Source organism: Rhinopithecus roxellana, chromosome 20 (assembly GCF_007565055.1).
Source record: "Rhinopithecus roxellana isolate Shanxi Qingling chromosome 20, ASM756505v1, whole genome shotgun sequence".
Taxonomy (NCBI): Eukaryota; Metazoa; Chordata; class Mammalia; order Primates; family Cercopithecidae; genus Rhinopithecus; species Rhinopithecus roxellana.
This window is the reverse complement of record NC_044568.1, coordinates 25,569,270-25,592,670: the sequence shown is the minus strand read 5'-3', so window position 1 is coordinate 25,592,670 and position 23,401 is coordinate 25,569,270. Positions and strand designations below refer to the sequence as shown.

General features: G+C 55.5%; 2 protein-coding genes across 8 annotated transcripts in view; one reads left to right on the top strand and one right to left on the bottom strand.

Moving 5' to 3' along the window:
* PLA2G15 (phospholipase A2 group XV) overlaps positions 1-16,042 on the bottom strand; it is a 25,011-nt gene extending 8,969 nt beyond the window's left edge. For 2 of the 4 annotated variants that reach the window (XM_030924653.1, XM_010355055.2), the window contains exons 1-4: positions 15,931-16,042; positions 14,843-14,926; positions 6,362-6,544; positions 2,182-2,338 (exon numbers count right to left, since the gene is read on the bottom strand). In XM_030924653.1, the coding sequence (XP_030780513.1) occupies positions 2,182-2,338; positions 6,362-6,488 (284 nt within the window). In that variant the 5' untranslated portion in view covers positions 6,489-6,544; positions 14,843-14,926; positions 15,931-16,042. Of the gene's footprint in view, positions 1-2,181; positions 2,339-6,361; positions 6,545-14,842; positions 14,927-15,384; positions 15,828-15,930 lie in introns of those variants that run through there. The other 2 variants (XM_030924651.1, XM_030924652.1) reach the window with 2 other exon arrangements.
* On the top strand, positions 16,008-23,401 carry ESRP2 (epithelial splicing regulatory protein 2). 4 transcript variants are annotated; one of them, XM_010355053.2, is made up of 15 exons: positions 16,008-16,642; positions 16,728-16,856; positions 18,379-18,492; positions 18,604-18,718; positions 19,054-19,152; positions 19,662-19,716; positions 19,791-19,901; positions 19,975-20,107; positions 20,190-20,232; positions 20,385-20,686; positions 20,794-21,006; positions 21,112-21,310; positions 21,460-21,646; positions 21,916-22,081; positions 22,155-23,377. In XM_010355053.2, the coding sequence occupies exons 1-15, from the start codon at positions 16,463-16,465 to the stop codon at positions 22,242-22,244; spliced, it is 2,136 nt and encodes a 711-aa protein (XP_010353355.1). In that variant the 5' UTR covers positions 16,008-16,462; the 3' UTR covers positions 22,245-23,377. The 4 variants fall into 4 exon arrangements, 3 of the variants coding, with proteins under 3 accessions (XP_010353355.1, XP_010353356.1, XP_030780510.1); XR_004055368.1 differs by having other exon boundaries at positions 16,224-16,642; positions 21,112-21,192; positions 22,155-23,401; XM_010355054.2 differs by having other exon boundaries at positions 16,224-16,642; positions 19,794-19,901; positions 22,155-23,378.

Here is a 23,401-nt window from a genome sequence, read left to right as displayed (position 1 = left end):
AATGCACACCAACAGCCCAGAAATAACCCCAGTCACACAACACACAGAGGAGGAAGGAGTCAACAAAACGGGCATCACAAACAGCTGGCAGGCCAGGGCGCCTGGAGGAGCAGCTAGAAAATCTCTGGGAAAACCTTTTTTTTTTTTTTTTTTTTCAGACAATCTCGTTCTGTCACCCAGGCTAGAGTGCAGTGGCCCGATCTCTGCTCACTGCAACCTCTGCCTCCCAAGTTCAAGTGATTCTCCTGTCTCAGCCTCTCGAGTAGCTGGGATTACAGGTGTGTACCACCACGCCCAGCTAATTTTGTATTTTCTTTTTTTTTTTTTTGAGACAGAGTCTTGTACTGTCCCCTGGGCTGGAATGCAATGGCACGATCTCAGCTCACTGCAACCTCCACCTCCCAGGTTCAAGCGATTCTCCTGCCTCAGCCTCTTGAGTAGCTGGGATTACAGGCATGAACCACTACGCCTGGGCTTAATTTTTGTATTTTTAGTAGAGACAGGGTTTCACTGTGTTGGTCAGGTTGGTCTCGAACTCCTGACCTCATGATCTGCCCACCTCAGCCTCCCAAAATGCTGGGATTACAGGCATGAGCCACCGCACCCGACCGGGAAAAACTTTTAATTTGGGAGACTCCATTCAGCTCAAACATGTATTGGGCACCAACTGTGTTTCTGGTTCTACTGCTATAAAGATAAAACAGACACACTCCCTCCCTTCACGGAGCTCAGCCTGGGAGGGAACCTCAGCTCAGAGCCACACATTCTGGGTTTGAATTCTGATTCTACCACTTATTAGCTGAGTGAACACAGGCAATCACTGTAACCTCGTTGAGCTTCCAGATTTCCCAGCTGTAAAGCAGGTTTAAAAACCACCTGTTGGCAAGTAATGCTGGTGAAAAAAAAAACAAAAAAAAAACAAAAAAAAAAGCACCTATTTCAAAATGGGGTTGCTGTAAGACTAAACGAAAGTAAGTATATAAAATGTGTAGTGCCTGTGCAATTTGGGGAAACATGCCTGGAGACAAATTTGGGCACGTGATGACATTTAGAGGAAGCAAGCGTGGGGCCTGGGAGGAGGAGAGGCGAACCTCTCTGGAGAGTCAAAAGGGAGCTGCCACAAAGGGACCAGGGTCAGGCTGATTTGTTGTTATTGTTGTCTTGAGACAGGGTCTCGCTCTGCCACCCAGGCTGGAGTGCAGTGGCGTGATCTCTGCTCACTGCAACCTCTGCCTCTCTGGCTCAAGCAATTCTCCTGCCTCAGCCCCCTAAGTAGCTGGGACTACAGGTACATGCCCAGCTAATCTTTTTGTAATTTTGGAAGAGATGGGGTTTTACCATGTTGCCCAGGCTGTTCTTCAACTCGTGAGCGCAGGTGATCTGCTTGTCTCAGCCTCCCAAAGTGATGGGATTATAGGAGAGCCACAGTGCCTGACCTAGGGTCATGTTTTAAAGGGTGAATGGAAGCACATTTATCAGGCAAAGGGTGTAGAAATAGATTCCAGGCCAAAAGAACAGCAGGTGCAAAGACATGGCGTGTCCCAAGAAGAACAAGCAGCTAGAGACGTAGGGGAGACCAAGTCACAGACAAGGAAAGGGGTGGGGGCCATGCCAAGGCTCTGAATAGCGGCTGGGGCACAGAAATTTTGTGTAGGCAGGCACGGTGGCTCATGCCTGTAATCCCAGCACTTTGGGAGGCCAAGGTGGGCAGACCACTCGAGCTCAGGAGTTCGAGACCATCATGGCCAACATGGTAAAACACCATCTCCACTAAAAATACCAAAAATTAGCCAGCATGGTGGTGGGCGCCTATAGTCCCAGCTACTTGGGAGGCTGAGGCACAAGAATTGCTTGAACCTGGGAAGTGGAGGTTGCAGTGAGCCAAGATGGCGCCAGCCTGAGTGACACAGTGAGACTCCGTCCCAAAATAAAAGAAAAAAAAATTGTGTGTAGGCATGAGAGGCCAGGGCTGGAGAGTAGAAGAACAAGGGTAGCTGGAAGGGAAAGTTAGTTCTGCCTGGGAGTGCAGAGGTGGTGCCGACCAGACCAGACCAGACCAGACCGAGGACCTGGGGAAGGAGAGAGGTCAGTGACCTCGAGATGAGGATAGAAGAAACAGGCTCTGGAGGCCTCTCAGGCCTGTTGGTGAGCAGCACCCCCGCTGTGTGCCCCAGCACCCACCTGATATTGTCAATCCAGCAGTCAATGATGACAGGCAGCAGCAGTTCCAGGTTCAGCCAGATTGTGAAGTAGCTTTCAGTCTTCTTGGAGCAGAGGTAGTGCACCACTGTCGGCTTATCCAGCTTGGCTTCCAGCTGGTTCCCCAAATCACCAGGGACTGCAGGGGGCACAGGACATGTGTGAGCCCTCGCCCTGGCAGGTTCAAGACTCCCAAGAACTTTGATGTCTGCAGCAGACCCCTTGAAGAGCCACAGATACTATGGTAGACCTGTGCAGTTCCACACCTCAAATTAAAGCACAGTGCCGGTGGCAGGAAATTCAGAGAGCAGGGACCTTGACTCAAAGGCCAGGGAACCATTTTTGTGCAGAAAAGCTGCTACTGCTGTGTAGTGCAGAGATGCCTGTGGGGGGCTTGGGAGAGGCCTGACATATTTGGGGAAGGGCCCTAACACTGTCTCCAACTCCAGATAAAGTAAGTCTCCTAGATATTCACTGGAACATCCTCCTGGGCCATTCAAATTATTGGAAAGGGGTTTAGGGTGAAGTCACTCCCCATGCTAGGCCTCTGTTTCCATATCTGTTAAATGAGATTTTGGTCTGAATCATCCCCAGCAAACACAGACACACCTTTACACATAGTTTCTATGGTTAATGGACCCAGATGGGAGCTCTGCCTGGGAGGAGGGCCTTGGAGACCCCTTTGCATTCCAGAACCTCCAAAGTTTGGCCAAGGCCCTATCATTAGATATATACCCTCGAGGCAGGGTATGGTGGCTCATGCCTGTAATCCCAGCACTTTGGGAGGTGGGGAGGCGAGTGGATCACTTGTCGTCAGGAGTTCAAGACCAGCCTGGCAGGCCAGGCACAGTGGCTCACGCCTGTAATCCCAGCACTTTGGGAGGCCGAGGTGGGTGGATCACGAGGTCAGGAGATAGAGACCATCCTGGCCAACACGGTGAAACCCCGTCTCTACTAAAAATACAAAAATTAGCCGGGTGTGGTGGCACGCACCTGTAATCCCAGCTACTCGGGAGGCTGAGGCAGGAGAATCACTTGAAACTGGGAGTCGGAGGTTATAGTGAGCCAAGATCACCATTGCACTCCAGCCTGGCAACAGAATGAGACCCCGTCTCAAAAAAAAAAAAAAAAAAAAAAAAAAAAGACCATCCTGGCCAACATGGTGAAAGCCCATTTCTACTAAAAATACAAAAAATCACCTTGGCGTGGTAGCACATGCCTGTAATCCCAGCTACTCGGGAGGCTGAGACAGGAGAATTGCTTGAACCCAAGAGGAGAGGTTGCAGTGAGCTCGTGCCATTGCACTCCAGCCTGGGTGACAGACCAAGACCCGGTCTCAAAAAAAAAAAAAAAAGATATATACCCTGGAGGCTTGAACCCAAAGTCTTCCACCCATAGCTATCCCAGGCTACAGAGAAGACAGGGTCCTGTTCACTATGAGAGAGGAAGAAGGAAACAGAACAGAGCCCTTGGCCACTTGGCTAAAATTCAACCAAAGTATCCAGGATAGGCTTGTGGGAGCGAAATGAACAGAAACATAGCTGAGAGAAGCTTACATTGGCACCCACCAGCCTACCAAGGGCCCAGGCCTTACTAAAGGCCAGAGTCCAGTAAGGTGCCAGAGAACAGATCATCTGGAGGGCCCTGGCATGGCTGGGAGCCCATGTTGGAAACAGCCACCCTGAATCAGCACCACAGTCCAGGCCCTCGGGTGACTTCTCTCCATCCCAGCCAGCCCGTTCAGTCTACTCAGAACTCTGGGGCCCTGGTGACACCCAAATCCCTCCCCACTGCTTCAAAGCCCTTCACAGTTTCGTTACTCCCAGTGACCTTTCAGGCCTCACCTGCCCCCACACGCCATGCTCTCACCACTTCCCAAACACATCCCCGTTTAGGGTCCACGATCATCTAGTGATAAACCAGCACTGGGCTCTCCTGGACATTCACTGGGCACTGACTGTAAATCCAGCCCTGCACAGGGCACGCCCTCCCTGGGCACTATCCCAGTGTCTTCAGGGTGCCATGAGAGGCAGGGGTGGCACCTGCCTTCACCTCCCCTCATGGTATGGGTGCAGAGGTGGGGAGTCCCCATCACAATAGCCTCTGGATGACATGCCTGTGGACTGGGCAGGGCAGGGCGAAGACCCTGGTCACTGTCTCTACCAAACGGGAAATGGCTAAAAGAGGAAGTCACCAGATCTGCTTTGCTCAGATGCTCCTTGCCCTGGTCAGGCTGTGTGGCCTCTAAAAATAGCAGTGGCCACTTCCCAAGCCCCTCTGTGCCTGGAACTAGGACAAGAGCCATCTGCATGCCTTTCACCTCAAGTAACACTGGGAGGGGACAGCCTTACTATTCCACTTAACAGATGAGGAGACTGAGGCTGCAAGAGGTGGAAATGGCCTTGCCATTTCCTTCCCCTTGCCCAGGGTCTTCTGTATCACATCTCTCTGGCCTCTCTTTCCTCCACCACCATTTCAGGACGCACCCCTAGAGGATTCTGGTCCTCTGACAGTCAAGGTCAGATCCCTGCTCTGTGCCCAGGAGCTGCTTGTCCAGCTGCCCACCACGATGTCTCCCAGGGCTAAGGCCAGCAGCCTCACTCCCTGAGAAGCTGGGCAGGTTAGGACTCCTGCTTCTCTGTGATTCTGGGTGGGGTCTGAGGCTCTTCTGCTGTGACCTAGGATAAACAGACCGACTGAATTGATGAGTGTGGTTAGCATTAATCCAGGCAAAATGGCTGTGTGCCAGCCACAGACCACATGTTTCCCAATGCCATGCCCCTCAGATTCAGAAATCTGCAGACCCACCCAAGACTCCCTGAGGCCCTCAAGATAAAGTCCAGATGACCCAAACAGTCACAAGGCCTGTGCAGTCCACTCCTCCCCTGACTCAATCCCAGGCAGCCTGAGATGCTCACCGCTCTCCCCCTGCCCAGTACTCTCTCCTGGCCTTAGCTCCAGCTATATACTCCAGGAAGCCTTACTTGACACCCACCCATCTGCTGGGTTGGTGGATTCTCTGTGCTTGCCCCACACAGGTTTCCTCTCTGCGGATCATTGTTATTCCTATCCTGCAAGCTTTGGGGAGGCAGGCCCAAGTCAGCCCAAATCCCATGGTGAACCTGGGCCTAGAATCCCCCTGGCGCATTTCCTGGCTGGGAACTCCTGGTGGGGCCTGCCTGGCACCACCCTGCCTGCCAACTCTACCGTTCTATGATTTGCATCGTACCCATTTAAAGTACTCTCAGCAGAAAGAGCACGGAGATCACGCTGCACTAGACTCCGCTTGTAACTCATGCCTCGGATGCCTCTGCTTTCAGGAATCCTGGCTGGCCACGGACACGCCAGCTGTGGATGGGAGTGACAGCCTGAATGAGGCACCCAAGTACCCCTAGACAGAGGTCTCATCCCTGCCCATCCCCACAAGGAAATACTGTGGCCGCTGTAGAATTGCCAGGGTTGTGATCAAGGAGCGGCGTGGGCAGGGGAGGTCACCCAGCCTCGACATAGTCTAGTCCAAGCATGTGTGGCAGGGTAAGAGTACAAGCACGTTGCCTGACACAGGTTCATGGCCATTGCCCCAACCCTTTCCCCCGACTTCAGCGTCTTCAGTTTCCCTTAGGCCTTTTCCCTCAGGAAATGCCACACATCTGATAAGTTGTGGGAGTTGGTGGCTAGCTAGGAGAGCAATCCTTTCCCTAAGGAGGTTCCCTTCAGTAATGCCTTCTGGTATATGTAGCACTGGAAGGGTCGAGGGTGACAGCCTCCTAGCCAGGCCCACGTCGATGCAGAGGTCAACTCAGGAGCCACTCTACACACCCTCACCATCCCTCAGGAGTGGGGCTGAAGCACCTTTCTAGCTAAAAAATGTGGTAAGAGGAGGCAAGGCTTGGGAATGATGCAGACAAGTGGAACTATGAATAACCAGATGGTAACTCGCCCACTCACCCCCATTTTCTACCAGGTCAGGAGGTGGGGAGCTGACCACACCCGGCCCAGCATGGCGGGAGGTGGGCCGGCAGATTTAGATCACCTAAGTGACAAGAGAGACACCAAGACGCTCCCCCATTTCGTGACTGGAACAGATGCAGACCGGGAAGGTAGCCCCGCCCGCGACTCGTCCCGCCCGACCGACGGACCCACCACGAGACCCGTGCCTCACCCAGCACCACTGGGGGGTGACGTCCGACCGGGAGCGCTGGGTCCGTGAGCAGCATTAGCAGCAGCAAGAGGAACAGGAGGCCATCCGGGAGCAGCCCCACACGGTAGGGCCGGAGGTGGAAGCCCATGGTGTACGACGGTCGCTGCAGGTCCAGGGAGCAGGTTCAGCTCTCTGGGTTCTCGCCTAGGCGGGGGCGGTGGCGACGCACTTAACCCCGCCGCCCGCATCCCTCGCATCCTCCCGACCAATCAGAGCCCTCCTCCCGCAAACGGCCTGCCAATAGGGACTAGCCGCCATATACGTCCCTCCCAGTCGGGGCCCGCCGCCCTGCGCTTGCCCAACCCCCTGCTCCCGGGACCACGCTGCGCGCCGAGCACATCGATAGATGGCGGTACCTACCGCCTGGCTCCGGGCTCTCAGTCGCCCACCCGGGGACCCACCTCGCCGCTGCTGTGTACCCCGCCCAGCCCTGAGTACCCGAAACCGCGCTGCGCAGCCCTCACCTGGCGACGCCCTGACCTGGAGGATCTGGAACGGACAAGACCGGGAGAGGATAAGGGGTGTAGCGCTCGCTGCTGCTGAGCGACCCCGGTTAAAGCAAGAAGAGGGGAGTGAGTCCCTGACAGTTCTTGGGCCTCAGGTGACCAGGAGCTGACCAGGACCTTTGTGCAACCCCCACACCAATTCTTAGCACACCCTGCCCCGAGGGCACCTGGGTTCGGCCAGTCAGCCCCTGTAACTCTGCCCCGGGGTTACAGATGCGGGGGGAACCGGGAGAGGCCAGGTCAGCATGTTCAGTTCCCAAGAGAGGGGTTAATCTGTTCGTTTTAGGGGCGCAGAGTGCAGCGTCACCCCGCTAGTCCGGGTAGTTCGGGCGCGGGGTTGGGAGTGGGCTTGAGCCTCGATCCTGCGCCATGGGCCATCTGCAAGTTCGCCTGTAGAGCAGGAGAGGCATCGGGAGCTCGTGATCCCTTCCACTCAGGCAAACCTGGAGAACCGGAGAGGACACGGACTCCCTGCGCCAGGAAGCAGGGGCAAACAGAGTGGGCAAAGACCTGACAGCCGGCACCATAGGTCACTGTGGGATAGAGAGACGAGTATTTCGGAAATAGAGGTCTTGATCCTCCACACACACACCCCTTCGAAGAGGCAGCTGCACCCTGGTCATCCCATCTGGTCCCAAGAAATTTGTCCTGCCCCTTCCTTCCTTCTTCTTGGTAAGCAACTGACCTGGCTATGAAGCCACGATCTTGCCCTGCCCTTCTCAAGTTCTTATAATGAAACATGTTTGTGACTAGGCTACCACCACCCTCCCTCTTTCTTTCTTTCTTTTTTTTTTTGAGACAGGGTCTGTCTGTGTCACTCAAGCTGAAGTACAGTGGCACAATCACGGCTCATTGCCTCCTTGACTTCTCAGGCTCAAGCGATCCTTCCCACCTCAGCCTCCTGAGTAGCTGAGACTACAGGTGTACACCCCCACTCAGCTAGTTTTTTTTATTTTTTGTAGAGTTGAGGGGGGGGGGGGGTCTCACTATGTTGCCCAGGCCAGTCTTGAACTCCTGGCCTTAAGTAATCCACCTGCTTCAGCCTCCCAAAGTGCTGAGATTACAGGTGTGTGCCACTGTGCCCAGCCCCACCCTCTCTTAAGGTCCAGCCATCTCCCCCTAAGGCCCTGGCTCAGGACTCCCAAAGCCCCCTCCTCCCCCACCTTCACCCGTGACCCGACAGAAGATCGGTGAAGACCCATCTGGTGAAATCCCAGCGTGGGAGACCATAGAGACTCTTCTGCAGGCCTAGGGACAGGCAGGAGTCCAGTCAAAGGTTAAGTGGAGGAAGGGAAAGATCAAGAGGTGCTGGGCCATCTTGGACTCTGGCCACAGTCTAAATCTTTCCATCCCAGCGTAGCCCTGTCCTCAAGAGGGATTCCCTGGTGCTTCACCCCCACAGGCCCTGCATGTGTTAGGAACCACAGCCATTAGGAGCAGGATGGCAAGGCCCAGTCAGCAATGACCCATGCTGGCACTGTGGAGAAGAGTCAGAAGGTGAGGTCCTCCCTTTTCACAGTGACTCTGCCATCCACCTGACACCTGATCCCCCAGGCTGCAGACTGGGCATCATCCTGAGCTCTGGATGCCTCCATGCTTCTCAGAACCACAACTCAGGTGGTCGTAAGGGCTAGCCAGCTCTACCCTTCCCAAACCACACTACCCTATTTCCACAACAGCCTCATCACTGATGTCCCAATGCACGCCCTCGTTCCTGTGGGTCGTTCTACACATGCCAGGCTGACACAATTTTTTTTTTTTTTTTTTTTTTGAGACGGAGTCTCGCTCTGTCGCCCCGGCTGGAGTGCAGTGGCCGGATCTCAGCTCACTGCAAGCTCCGCCTCCCGGGTTTACGCCATTCTCCTGCCTCAGCCTCCCGAGTAGCTGGGACTACAGGCGCCCGCCACCTCGCCCGGCTAGTTTTTTGTATTTTTTAAGTAGAGACGGGGTTTCACCATGTTAGCCAGGATGGTCTCGATCTCCTGACCTCGTGATCCGCCCGTCTCGGCCTCCCAAAGTGCTGGGATTACAGGCTTGAGCCACCGCGCCCAGTGACACTATTTTTTTTTTTAGAGACAGAGTCTTGCTCTGTCACCCAGGCTGGAGTGCAGTGGCGCGATCCTAGCTCACTGCAACCTGTGCATCCCGGATTCAAGCGATTCTCCTGCCTCAGCCTCCAGAGTAGCTGGGATTATAGGCACCCGCCACCACGCCCAGCTAATTTTTGTATTTTTTAGTAGAGACAGGGTTTCACCATGTTGGCCAGGCTGGTCTTGAACTCCTGAACTCAGGTGATCCACCCACCTAAGTCTCCCAAAGTGCTGGGATTACAGATGTGAGCCACCACGCCCGGCCCTGATTTTTTTTTAAATCTTGCTCAAATTACTATCTCAAATTGTATGGTTTGCCCTACAAACCATAAATTCTCATTGGATGGGTTTTATTTAATCCTATATATTGGGACTTACTTTGCAATCTGACTCTGGCATAACATTAGGTGACAAGAAAGTCAAAATATTCCAAAACAATGTTTCTTTGCCATACTTTGAAATGGCCCTGCACAACTGTCCTTTGTGGAGGAAAATTTGCATCTGTAAAGAATCTCTATTGGCCTGGCACAGTGACTCACGCCTGTAATCCCAGCACTTTGGGAGGCGGAGGCAGGCGGATCACGAGGTCAGGAGATTGAAACTATCCTGGCTAACACGGTGAAAACCCATCTCTACTAAAAATACAAAAAATTAGTCGGGCGTGGTGGCGGGCACCTGTAGTCCCAGCTACTTGGGAGACTGAGGCAGGAGAATGGCGTGAACCTGGGGGGCGGAGCTTGCAGTGAGGCGAGATGGCGCCACTCTAAGGGAGGAAACTACCCCTCATATTGTCTTATGCCCAATTTCTGCCTCCAAAGAAAGAAGAAGTAAAAACTAAAAGGCAGAAATGAAATCCACAGGCAGACAGCCTGGCGTCGCACCCTGGGCCTGGTGGTTAAAGATCGACCCCTGACCTAATTGGTTCTGTTATCTATAGATTACAGACATTGTATAGGAATGCACTGTGAAAATCCCTATCTTGTTTTGTTTCGATCTAATTACCGGTGCATGCAGCCCCCAGTCATGTACCCCCTGCTTGCTCAATCAATCACGACCCTCTCACATGCACCCCCTTAGAATTGTGAGCCCTTACAAGGGACAGGAATTGCTCACTCGGGGAACTCGCTCTTGAGACAGAAGTCTTGCCGATGCCCCCGGCTGAATAAACCCCTTCCTTCTTTAACTCGGTGTCTGAGGAGTTTTGTCTGCCGCTCATCCTGCTACAGCTGCACTCCAGCCTGGGCAACAGAGCGAGACTTTGTCTCAAAAAAAAAAAAAAAATTATATTAACATAGCTAGTTCTTTTTCTTCCAGGCCCTCCCAATCCTGAAAAGATTAAGAGTCTAGCAACTTTTAAAGGTCTGATCACCTGAGGTCAGGAGTTTGAAACTAGCCTGGCGGCCAACATGGCGAAACCCATCTCTACACAAATAGAAAAATTAGCTGGCCGTGGTGGCAGGCACCTGTAGTCCCAGCTACTCAGGCGGCTGAGGCAGGAGAATCACTTGAACCGGGAAGGCGGAGGTTGCAATGAGCCAAGATCACATCACTGCACTCCAGCCTGGGAGACAGAGCAAGACTCCATCTAAAAAAAAAGTGTCCAAATATTTTACAGAGTTTGACTCTTTTCAACAGAATAACTCCAGAGACTGAGGAGCCAGTCCAATTGTGGTATCTTCCTTGGGTGAGCACACAGCCAACACCCTTCACCCTTCCTGCTACTGGGCCCTTTGCACTCCCTCTCGCTGTCCTAAGCTCCAAGCTCCTGTACCAGAACTAGGTGGATCCTGGGCTTGAGGCAACCAAACTAAGACTAAGGCTTCCAGGCTCATTTGGTGGCCAAAGCTGAGTCCATTTAGGGGCTGGTGGAATCTCCCTAAAGCTTATGGCTCAGCAGGTCCCCATTCCTCTGCAGTCAGTCTCCCTGCAGCCAGGAGAGGCCTAACACTGATCCAGCCACAACAGAACCCTGGAGGCAAAGGGCCCAGAACAGAGATCATGCCACTCCACTCCAGCATGGGCGACAGAGGGAAACTCCGTTTCAATAAAATAAAATAATATAAAATAAAAGGCTGGGCACGGTGGCTCACACCTGTAATCCTAGCACTTTGGGAGGCTAGGCGGGCAGATTGCCTGAGTTCAGAAGTTCAAGACCAGCCTGCACAACGTAGCGAAACCCTGTCTCTACTAAAAATACAAAAAATTAGCCAGGCGTGGTGGTGCGCACCTGTAATCTCAGCTACTCAGGAGGCTGAGGCAGGAGAATTGCTTGAACCTGGGAGGCGGAGGTTACAGTGAGCTGGGTGACAGAATGAGACTCTGTCTCAAAAATAAATAAAAATAAAATAAGCCGGACGTGGTGGCTCACTCCTGTAATCCCAGCACTTTGGGAGGCCGAGGAGGGCTGATCACGAGGTCAGGAGTTTGAGACCAGCCTGACCAAAATGGTGAAACCCTATCTCTACTAGAAATACAAAAATTAGCCAGGCGTGGTGGTACGCGCCTGTAATCCCGCTACTCAGGAGGCTGAGTCAGGAGAATCGCTTGAACCCGGGAGGCGGAGGTTGCAGTGAGCCAAGATCCTGCCATTGCACTCCAGCCTGGGCGACAGAGCAAGACTCTGTCTCAAAAAAAAGAAATAAAACAAAATAAAATAGGCCAGGCGCAGTGGCTCACGCCTATAATCCCAGCACTTTGGGAGGTGGAAGCGGGCAGATCACCTGAGGTCAGGAGTTTGAAATCAGCCTGGCTAACATGGTGAAACCCCGTCTCTACTAAAAATACAAAAATTAGTCGGGCGTGGTGGTGGGCGCTTGTAATCCCAGCTACTCAGGAGACTGAGGTAGGAGAATGGCCTGAACCCAGGAGGCAGAAGTTGCAGTGAGCCGAGATCGCGCCATTGCACTCCAGCCTGGGAGACAAGAGCAAAACTCCATCTCAAAATAAAATGAAAATAAAAATAAAGCCAGAGGGTATTGGCCTGATGGGGGCATCGAGGGGACCCCTTTGTCACCACTAGTGCTTTGCTCGACCTCGAGCGCACGCCCCTCCCCCTCCGCTTCTAGCAACGGAGTCAGCGCGCCCTCTGGCGTGTGCTCTGCAGCCACTCTGCACAGGTGCGGGGATCCCAATCCAGCAGGTGGGGCCCAACGCGCTGCCTAGTAGGGTGGCCCGGGAGATAAGGAGGGTCGCTGAGAGAGGGGACGGGTCTGGGCAGGCAAGAATGGATCTCCGCGGTGTTCCCCAGCGTCGAATCCTCTTGCACTGCGAGATCTTTCCTGGCCGAGAAGGGAAGGAGGGAGGGTGTTTTCGCACCGCTCCTAGACGCCCTGGAGGTTCCACGAGACCCGCCGCACTTCCCGCCTTACACCCCTTCAGATGAGTCCTCACCCTTACACCCGGGTACATCTGCCCGGGCTTTCATGTACCCGCAGCCACAGCGCCGGCTGCCTTTAGGGGTCCAACCCAGGCAGGCCTGAGAGCCAAGGTGAGGGTAAAATTTTGCGAGTATGAGGCCCACGGAACCCAGTCCTTTCTTCCAAATATCTGGCACGCGGTTTTGAGAAAGGCGTCTGCCCTCGGGCGGCCTGGGCCGTTGGGGCCTTGCCTACCTCTCTGCCATACCAATCTCCTATTCATTAATTCATGAACCCCAGGGGAGCGAGGAGTGGGGTGGGGGGGTGGGAGACAATTTTCAGAGAAGTACAGAAATCTCAAACCACAGAGGGGACCCCTGCTGTGGAAGGTAGAAAATCTGGAGGAGGCCGGGCGCGGTGGCTCAAGCCTGTAATCCCAGCACTTTGGGAGGCCGAGACGGGCGGATCACGAGGTCAGGAGATCAAGACCATCCTGGCTAACCCGGTGAAACCCCGTCTCTACTAAAAATACAAAAAACTAGCCGGGCGAAGTGGCTGGCGCCTGTAGTCCCAGCTACTCGGGAGGCTGAGGCAGGAGAATGGCGTGAACCCGGGAGGCGGAGCTTGCAGTGAGCTGAGATCTGGCCACTGCACTCCAGCCCGGGCGACAGAGCGAGACTCCGTCTCAAAAAATAAAAAATAATAAAAATAAAAAAATAAAAATAAAAAATAAAAATAAATAAAAACCAAATTCGTTTAAATACCGGGCCGGAGGGTGGGGTCCTGCTTTGCTGAGATCCCTTACTCATCTTCAGATGAGTCCTCCCAGATCACCCTATTATTACTAAACAACCCACACTCCCTCATTGCTTCTTTCTGCCCCCCAACTTAACCAACTTATAACACGTTTATTAATCGTTTATTGTCTCCCTGCTCCATCATCCCATCCTCGAAGATAGAGGCTTACCCCCATTGCCTGTCACTGAATGAATGAACTGTTGTCTAAGGCTAGCTGCTTCTGCCATAAGGTATTTCAGCAATGGTAAGACACAGGCCTTTGCAGTAGGGTCTCATCTGTGTCCTTTCCTCCCCTCCAGTCCTGCCCCTTGTCTAGTTAACCCCAGTTCTTCCTCCATAATTTTTTTTTTTTTTTTTTTTTTTTTAGAGTCTGCTCCATGCCCCAGGTTGGAGTGCAATGGTACGATCCCGGCTCACTGCAACCTCCACCTCCCGGGTTGACGCGATTCTTCTGCCTCAGCCTCCCGAGTAGCTGGGACTACAGGCGCACGCCACCATGTTCAGTTAATTTTTATACTTTTAATAAAGATGGGATGTCCCCATATTGACCAGGCTGGTGGCGGCGCCCGCCTGTGGTCCCGGCGCACGCCTGTGGTCCCAGCTACTTGGAAGGCTGAGGTGGGCGGATCGCTTGGGCCCCGGGGATGTTGAGGCTGCTGTGATCAGGCATTGCGCTGTTGCACTCCAACCTGGGCGACAGAGTGAGACCCTGTCTCAAAAATAAATAAATAAATAAATAGAATATGCCGGGCGCGGTGGCTCACGCCTGTAATCCCAGCACTTTGGGAGGCCGAGGTGTGTGGATCACTTGAGGTCAGGAGTTTGAGACCATCCAGCCTGATCAACATGGTGAAATCCAGTCTCTACTAAAAAAAACACAGGCGTGGTGGTGCACGCCTATAATCCCAGCTACTTGGGAGGCTGAGGCAGGAGGATCACTTGAACCCGGGAAGTGGAGGTTGCAGTAAGCCGAGATCGCGCCACTGCACTCCTGTCTGGGCAACAAGAGCAAAACTCCGTCTTAAAGAAAAGAATAATAAAAATTTAAAAAATAAAAAATAAAAAGAATCCAAGTGACAGGAGTTGTCTTGCTATGGGGCCGGCCGGATGGGCGCCCGGGGTAGTTTAGGGGAGCCGCACTGCGCTACCAGCCCGTGCCTCAGGTTCACGACCCAGCGGCGACTTGGGCACGCATAAGCGTCATCCGTGGGAAAGCGCTCAGGACGGCCAGAAACGCCACAACGGAGCGGTCACCTCGCGAAGGAGGCTTCCGTGAAGAGTGGGTGTGGAGACCCACGCTGAAGAGGAAAAGGGCCTAGAGGCTGCACAAATGAGGTCGCCAGGAGGGACGAAATGCAGACCGAGTAGCGTCCGGACCCCCGGGCGGGGACGCTGTGACCCTGTGCTGTAGGAGTGGAACCCAGACAGGAGCCGAGGAGGAAACGACGTGCTTCTGTGGGGCCTTAGGACTGCGGCGGTTAGGGACACAGGTTTAAGGGAATTGGCTGGAAGGGCGTGGCCACAGGAAGGGCCGCCTCCGCCAGGCGCAGGCGCGCTACGGGGTGGGAGGGGGAGGAGTCTTACTCGCGGGTTCGCCCCGCCCCGCGAACAAATATTTGACATTCCAGGCTTATCGGGAGGCGGGGCCCGAGGAGCAACGTTCTCCCTTCCCCCCGCGCCTGATTTGCTTACCGTTTCCGGGGGAGGAGACACATGGGCCAGTGCCCGGGTGGGCGGTCCGGAGATGGGCAGCCGCGCACCGAGGCCCGCCTCCACCTGTAAGGAAAGTAAAGCGCTTGTGGCTCGAACCCACCGGGCGAAGGATGCACTTTCCTTTCTCTCTCTGTCGCCGTGTCCGGGCGGGAGTCATTTCTGTCCCGGGCGCTTGTTTCTTTAGCTGCCAAGTGGAGCTACGCTGAGCTCTCTCGCCCCGGGCCTCGCCCCTTCCCCGGGCATGAGCTCTGGGGATGCGCCCGGGTGCCCCGCTTTCTCCATTGTCCAGGGGCCGGGACGCAGCTCCCTCCTTGTCCGAAAGCGCATGGTGCGGCTCCAGTCTCAGTCTCGAGTCGGGCTAGGCAACCGCGTGACTCAGTTCCCGCCAGGCTGGAGCCCCCTCCTTCCTGCTGGATTATTCAGTTTCTCAGTCACTTACTTATTCAGTTTCTCAGTCACCTCCCTGGGAGAGTTTGGGAAAGTAAGGAACGGCCGGGAAACGCGCCATAAAGGAGCCTCACCAAGCTCCACTGGGCGAAGGGGGGACTGGGAGCCCCCAGCGCGGGACTGTCAACTGGGTTGTAGGTGCGGGATGGAAAAGGGAGGATCTGCAGCCCGCACGCGCGCGCACACGCTCAACGCTAGCTCCGCCATCCGCCAGAGCGCTCGCAATCTCCAGGCAGCTTCTCCATCGTCGAGAAAGGGACGAAAGCAGGCAGGCTCCCACACGTGGGGGTTCCGAGGCTCCAGGCCCCTTCTACCCCTCTCAGCCTTGTCTTGGGTGCAGCTCTCTGGGGTTGGGGGGGTTCCTTTCCCCAGCATTGAGGCCTGCTCACTTCCAACCCACAACGATCGCGCTCTGGCAGTGCCAGGCTACCGCTCGGCCCTAGCGTCTGCGTGGACAAGCCCTTCCCTGTGATCCCTGGAGACCACCCCACAGCTCTAACAACCCTGATGTTCCCGCCGCCCTCCCCTTTCCCAGCTGACTTCTGGTGATTCCCCCCACAGGGTGATACCCGGCAACTCTCACCGCCCCCTTGACCCTTTGACTTCCATCAACCCCAGACCTGCCGTGGTGACCCCCACAGCCTCTAGACTGCCTCCTGGCGCCTTCCATAGGTCCCGTGTGACCCTCTCGGAGTAGAGAAGGCCTCTTGCATGGTCCTTTGTAGAGGCCTGACGGCCCCTGGGGAAGAATAGGGGAGAGCGAAGAACGGGTTAGCCCCAAGAATCAGGCAGGACCAGCCATAGAAGTAGGAATACGGATCCTGAGCGTGCACCCAGACCGGGATTATGAGTTCTTGCGTCCTGGGCTGGGTTGTGGCGGCCCTCCCCCAAGGTTCCCGGGGCCGCCCCGGTCACGTGGCCGGCGGGGCAGGCAGGTAACTAGCCTGGAGAGGGCGTGGGCCGGTAGCTGCCCCGCCCCGCGGGGCGCCACGGGCGGGTCTCGGCAGCGCCCACTGAGCCAGCCGGGCCGCAGGTGCCGCCCCCGACACACGGTGTCCCGCCCAAGCTGATTCGCGTCTGCCGTCGGTCGGTGCCTGCGTGCGCCTCGTCGGTCCGCGTGTGTCTGGCCGAGCGCCCCCTTCCTCTGCGGCCATGACTCCGCCGCCGCCCCCGCCCCCAGGCCCTGACCCCGGGGCCGACCCCGACCCCTGTCCCGGATCACTGGTCGTCCTGTTCGGGGCTACGGCGGGTGCGCTGGGAAGGGACCTGGGCTCGGACGAGACCGACTTAATCCTCCTAGTCTGGCAAGTGGTTGAGCCGCGGAGCCGCCAGGTAGGGTGGAAAGGAGGCGGTGAGGTCCCCAGGGAGCTTCCGGGGTCGAGGGGCGCGGCTGATCGGTTTCCCCCGCCGCTCACAGGTGGGGACGCTGCACAAATCTCTGGTTCGCGCCGAGGTGGCCGCACTGAGTACGCAATGCCGCGAGGCTAGCGGCCTGAGCGCCGACAGCCTGGCGCGGGCAGAGCCGCTGGACAAGGTGCTGCAGCAGGTGAGCGCCGGGGTGGGTGGCGGCACGGCCTGGCCGTGAGGACATTTCTGGGCGGGAGAGGCTGCCGGAGGCTAGGCCTGGCGTGCCGCAACCAACCGGCCCGGGCGGCAGGACGGGGTCTGGTTTGAAACTTTGAGCGACTCTCGCGTGTGCGTGTCCCTTTCATCCGCGCGTGCCGGCCATTCCCCTGGGCGCCTTACTTTTCAACCATTGCAGGAACCTACTCCTACCGAAGGGATCAGGACGCAGGCTTTGGGATCCATCCCCAGTTCCCGCCCGGGGAGCGAGGCCGAGACACCTTTGGGAGACCTGCTGGGTCAGGTCTCTCTGAGCCGCAGTCGGAAGCGAAAGGGGTCGAGGGGCCCATATAGGTCACCAGTCCTTGCCGCCCGCGTCTTCGGCCCGCTTGGGAGCCGCTGGAGTGGAGGCGTAGGGCGGTGTCGGCCCTAGAGGTAGACGCCGCCAGGTGTAAACTGCTCGTCTAGGCCTGTCCCGGCCGGCTGGCCAGGCGTAAGCGCTGTCCCGGCCTGGCCTGGGGGGCTATCTACCTGCTGAGTGCAAAGGCCTGGGGTGCTTCCTGCCCTAGCTCAAGTGGGAGGTGGTTTCCATTGCTGTTTTCTTTTCCTTATCTTCACTAGGTCGCTCACTCTGTGTCTGACTCTTGAGTGTAATTAGGCTAAGTCCTTTATACGCACACATTCTTTCATCTTCCAACAACTCTGTGGTTCCTGATGAGGAGGCACCACGATGATTCTTGTCTGTTCCAGAAGGGCTCTGGGCCCTTCACTTGGGGAGTTTGCAGGAGGAGAGCTGGGTTGCCTTGCTGTGTCAGCCTCAGGTTGTCAAGTGTCACAGAATTGGCAGGGAGGGTCTGTGGGTCAGTGATTAGTGCTTATACTTCTCCAGCCGGGATGGAGGCTGGGGGAGGGCTGGGCAGCCTCACGAGTGCCACCCCCTCTATGAGCAAACAGCTCAGTGCCAGCCGTTCGATAGGGTGTGGGTCAAAGCTCATGCTGCCCCTGATGTCCAAGTGTGGAGCTCTGTCCTTGGAGTTTGTCTGCCCCTCGGTTGGTCAGACCTGGAGGCGGGGCTGCCATTGACCATGAGCCTTCTGGGCCTCAGGCAGGACTGGGCCACCCCCAACTGTCTGAGGGTGGTGCCTGGTCAGAGACAGGTTTAACCTGCTTTGCTCCGCCTCTTCCCACCTGCTTGTCCCACTCCAGGTGTTTGCTCTGGCCCCACTCCAAACTCCTGGAGTGTGTGTTTTGAGGGCTTGGGTTATGTGTGATTGCCCTCATTTGGCCTGGAGAAAGTGACAGTGGACTGGAACAAGGTTGGGGGGGTGAGGGGAAGGGACATAGGGCTAGGCTCAACAGGTGTGGCCTCTTCTTCCCAGACAGGATAGGGTTGAACATCTGGTTGAACCAGCTTTGCAGCCTGCCTCCTTCCTCCTCCTACCCTCACTTCCTGCCTGCCCAGCTGTGAATCTGTGTGTTTCTCTCTCCCCATTCCCTATCCCCAGTTCTCACAGCTGGTGAATGGGGATGTGGCTCTGCTGGGCGGGGGCCCCTACGTGCTCTGCACTGATGGGCAGCAGCTATTGCGACAGGTCCTGCACCCTGAGGCCTCCAGGAAGGTATGCCCCTGAAGGAAAACCGGGCTGGGGGGCAGGGTCAGTAAGGGTCCCAGGACCCCTGTTGTCCTGAGGGTGGGCAGGGCACTCATCCCCAATCCTATGTACCCCCAGAACCTGGTGCTCCCCGACACATTCTTCTCCTTCTATGACCTCCGAAGAGAGTTCCATATGCAGCATCCAAGTACCTGCCCTGCCAGGGACCTCACTGTGGCCACCATGGCACAGGGTATCTGTGACCCAGAAGGGTTAGGGTGGACAAGCCACTGTGGGTACATGTGTCTGAGTATGCGCATGCTGGTGGGTGGGTAATATGGACACATGCAAGTCTGCATTATCTGCTAAGTCCCTGAGTGTACCTGTGTCTTTGTGTCTGTGCTAGGATGAGTTTGGAATGTGGGTATGTGTCTGTGTCTGGACTGGGGATCTGTAAGTGCACACATTAACTGGGCCAAAACAGATGTATATGCTGGTCTCCAGCATGTGTCTATGGAGGGGAGTTGGGCCCAGGGGTAAACAGGATTCGTGCTTATGCTGTCTTCACTGTCACTTCTCTGCCCATAGATTTAGGACTGGAGACAGATGCCACAGAGGATGACTTTGGGGTCTGGGAAGTGAAGACAATGGTAGCTGTTATCCTCCATCTACTCAAAGAGTCCAGCAGTAAGGTTTCCCTCACTGCCTGTCACCTGTTCTCAGGGATGACGAATGCCTGCCTATTACTCCTCCCCACTGTGACCTTCTCTAAGAGACCACAGGGGAAGCCTCTTTGTCATTTTTTCTTTTTCTTTGAGACAGAGCCTCGCTCTGTAGCCTAGGCTAGAGTGCAGTGGTGCAAACTCAGCTCACTGCAACCTCCACTTTCCGGGTTCAAGCTATTCTCCTGCCTCAGCCTCGAGTAGCTGGGATTACAGGCGCTTGCCACCACGCCTGGCTAATTTTTGTATTTTTAGTCGAGACCAGGTTTCACCATGTTGGCCAGGCTGGTCTCGAATTCCTGATGGCAAATGATCCACCCACCTTGACCTCCCAAAGTGCTGGGATTATAGGCCTGAGCCACTGCGCTCAGCCTGTCATTTCTTCATCTCCCTCAACTGTCCTCTTTTTGCAGAACTTGGTGGGGAGACCCCTCTCCAGCACACCCTGCTGACCCCCACACCATCTTTTCTCAGGTCAATTGTTTTCGAAGCCTGAGGTGATAAAGCAGAAATATGAGACGGGGCCTTGGTGAGTGTGGGAGCAGGGGCTGGGGGTTGACAACAGCTGGATAGCTCTGACAGCACTGTGCCCTGCCCCTACAGCAGCAAGGCAGATGTGGTGGACAGTGAGACTGTGGTACGGGCTCGTGGGTTGCCCTGGCAGTCATCAGACCAGGACGTGGCTCGCTTCTTCAGAGGGCTCAACGTGGCCAGGTGGGTGTGGTGGGGTGGGTGGACCCAACTGGACAGGCCTACCCAGGAGGCACTAACAGCACTGGCTCCACAGGGGTGGTGTAGCGCTCTGCCTCAACGCCCAGGGCCGCAGAAATGGTGAGGCCCTCATCCGTTTTGTGGACAGCGAGCAGCGGGACCTAGCGCTGCAGAGACACAAGCATCACATGGGCGTCCGCTATATTGAGGTGGGGCTTTGGGCTGGGAGCGGAGCAGGGCCAATCTGAGCCGGGCCTGAGACCCATAGGCTGCTGCTCTCTGTACCCACAGGTGTATAAGGCGACAGGGGAGGAGTTTGTAAAGATCGCAGGGGGTGAGTATACCCCAAACAGGGCCTGGCTCCCCTGGTCCTTGATCCATATCTCACTTCCCCACCACCCCCTTGCCTGCCTGCTCCCCTGCATGGGTGAGTGTCTGAAGGGGCACGAGTGAAGTCAGCAGGTGACTCCCATGTCCCCCACACAGGCACATCACTAGAGGTGGCTCGTTTCTTGTCACGAGAAGACCAAGTGATCCTGCGGCTGCGGGGACTGCCCTTCTCGGCTGGGCCAATGGACGTGCTAGGCTTCCTGGGGCCAGAGTGCCCAGTGACTGGGGGTGCCGAGGGGCTGCTCTTTGTGCGCCACCCTGACGGCCGGCCGACTGGTGATGCCTTCGCCCTCTTTGCTTGTGAGGAGCTGGCACAGGCTGCACTGCGCAGGCACAAGGGCATGCTGGGTAAGCGATACATCGAAATCTTCCGGAGCACTGCAGCTGAGGTGCAGCAGGTGAGTGCCCAGGGCTTCCCACCCCTAGAAGTACTGTTACTCCAGGGTGGCCCTCTGTGCCCCCACCCTACTTGGCATGACCAGCCTGTTGCTGCCTTCCTTACTAGGTCTTGAACCGCTATGCATCTGGCCCACTCCTTCCCACACTGACTGCCCCACTGCTGCCCATCCCCTTCCCAATGGCACCTGGGACTGGGAGGGACTGTGTACGCCTCCGAGGCCTGCCCTACACAGCCACCATTGAAGACATCCTGAGCTTTCTGGGGGAGGCAGCAGCTGACATCCGGCCCCATGGTGTGCACATGGTGCTCAATCAGCAGGTGACGCCACTGCTTGGTAGGGGGAACACATCAATAGGAAGGGGTGTGTGTTAGGGGTAAGGCACTCTTACACATGACAAACTGCTCACAAGATGGTGTGCACAGGGCCGGCCATCGGGCGATGCCTTCATCCAGATGACATCAGCAGAGCGAGCCCTAACTGCTGCTCAGCGTTGCCATAAGAAGGTGATGAAGGAACGCTACGTGGAGGTGGTCCCCTGTTCCACAGAGGAGATGAGCCGTGTGCTGATGGGGGGCACCTTGGGCCGCAGTGGCATGTCCCCTCCGCCCTGCAAGCTGCCCTGTGAGTGCCCTAGGGGCTGGGGAAGAAGGCCTGTGGGAGTCAGGCTGTTGAAGCCCCTACTACTTTGTATAGCGGGAACTCCTTTCTGGCTGCCCCACCCAGGGCAGTGCTAGGCTCCGTGCACATGCACTTTCTACTTCTGTCTCTAGGCCTCTCACCACCTACCTACGCCACCTTCCAAGCCACCCCAACCCTCATTCCCACGGAGACGGCAGCTCTATACCCCTCTTCAGCACTGCTCCCAGCTGCCAGGGTACCTGCTGCCCCCACCCCTGTTGCCTACTATCCAGGGCCAGCCACTCAACTCTACCTGAACTACACAGCCTACTACCCAAGGTACCCTGCAGCTAAGAGAACACCAGTCCCGCTCCTGTCCCAATCTGGGGAAGGGTCACGATCCCCTTTCTGGACCAGATGACAAGGGAGTAAGGTGGGAGCTGGCTAACACCATCTACAAAACAGATCGAAGATGACTCTGTAGAAGCTGGGGCTTCAGGGAGGAGGAACTGAACTAATCACAAGGCAGAAGCAAGGGAGGAGGGAAACAGGTCTCGGTCTAGGCCACATGTGGCATGCATGACTAACCCTTGTCTCTCCCATCCTAGCCCCCCAGTCTCCCCCACCACTGTGGGCTACCTCACCACACCCACTGCTGCCCTGGCCTCTGCTCCCACCTCAGTGTTGTCCCAGCCAGGAGCTTTGGTCCGCATGCAGGGTGTCCCATACACAGCTGGTATGAAGGATCTGCTAAGCGTCTTCCAAGCCTACCAGGTGAGATTGTGTGGCTGGAGGGCCTGGCGGGTCTGGCTGAGCTCTTTGCCCTAAATCTGCATCCCTTCTGTAGCTACCCGCTGATGACTACACCAGTCTGATGCCTGTTGGCGACCCACCTCGCACTGTGTTACAAGCCCCCAAGGAATGGGTGTGTTTGTAGGAAAGCCAGGAGGTAAAAGCCAGCTAATATCCTCAGTGAACATGTCTCTCCTGCATCCAGAAGACCAGTACCCTCAACCTGGTAGCTTCTTTCTGGCTTGTCAAAGCTCTCAGAAGGTACCTAGAGGAGCCCAAGCCCCAGCTCCACCCTCCACTTATTCTTCTGCCTGTTTCCCCCAAAGACAATGGCTGAACCCTGCATGCAGGGCTGGGGGAGGAATGGGGCTAACCGGCTCCTGATGGCCTGAGCCAGGCATCTTGACTGGCACCTGGAGGCCCATGCCGACAGATACGGTGGGGCTGATAGGTCCACGGCAGGCTTGCTTGCTTTTTTAAAATGGAAGCTCTGGTACCTTCAATGTATGACTCCTGGGAGAATCAAGGTTCCATCTGAGCCTCTGAGTAAAGATCCCAATGTTCTACCTCCCCCTGTCCCTCTGGTGGGGGATAAGGAGGCAGAGAGAGCCAGCCCTACCCTCAGAATATCTGGACCTCAGAGACCATGTTGTGCCAGGGATGGTCCCACCTAAAGATGCTAGCCCCTCTCCAGGTGGGCATAAGGAGTAACAGATGGCAAAACCACAAACTATTTTGATGGACTGTGCTGCAGTATCACCAGAAGACATTAGGGGGCAGGAGGCCCCCACGCAAAAACTCAGGCTCGACTTTTAAAGGGGACTTTGCCAACTTTTCTTGTATGCCTTCGGAAAGCCAGTTGCCCTGAACCCAGCAGACACCGTGGAATGTCCTTTGCACGCATTAAATGATACAGAACTGAAGCCTCGGAAGCAATTTGGAACTCGATTTTCTCTTCCTTAAATGAAAAGTTATTAACCAAATGGACTTTTTAAAAGCCACAGGACCCTTAACTTTGCCCCAAAGTGAGGAGCTCCACACCAACCCCAGGCAGAGGAACACTCAGACAGATTAAGGAGACTGTTGACCTGTCATTGTTTATTATTTCAGCACTAAAACTGAGGAGCCTCAACTGCTGGCTCTTCCCTTTGTATTTGTGTAAGGAGCACTGCACTCCCATAAAAGGTTTTAAAATACAAAATGTACAAGAACACACAATTCCAAGTGCTGTAAACATAACTGAGAACCAGTTCCTTTACTAAACATCCATTTTATAAAATACAAGGTTTCAATTTGAGCCCA

Coding starts and splice junctions, on each gene's coding strand:
- ESRP2 (XM_010355053.2), top strand. CDS start 16,463: ATGACTCCGCCGCCGCCCCCGCCCCCAGGCCCTGACCCCGGGGCCGAC. Junction 18,493..18,603: donor ACCCTGAGGCCTCCAGGAAG/GTATGCCCCTGA, acceptor ATGTACCCCCAG/AACCTGGTGCTCCCCGACAC. Junction 20,233..20,384: donor GTTTGTAAAGATCGCAGGGG/GTGAGTATACCC, acceptor TCCCCCACACAG/GCACATCACTAGAGGTGGCT.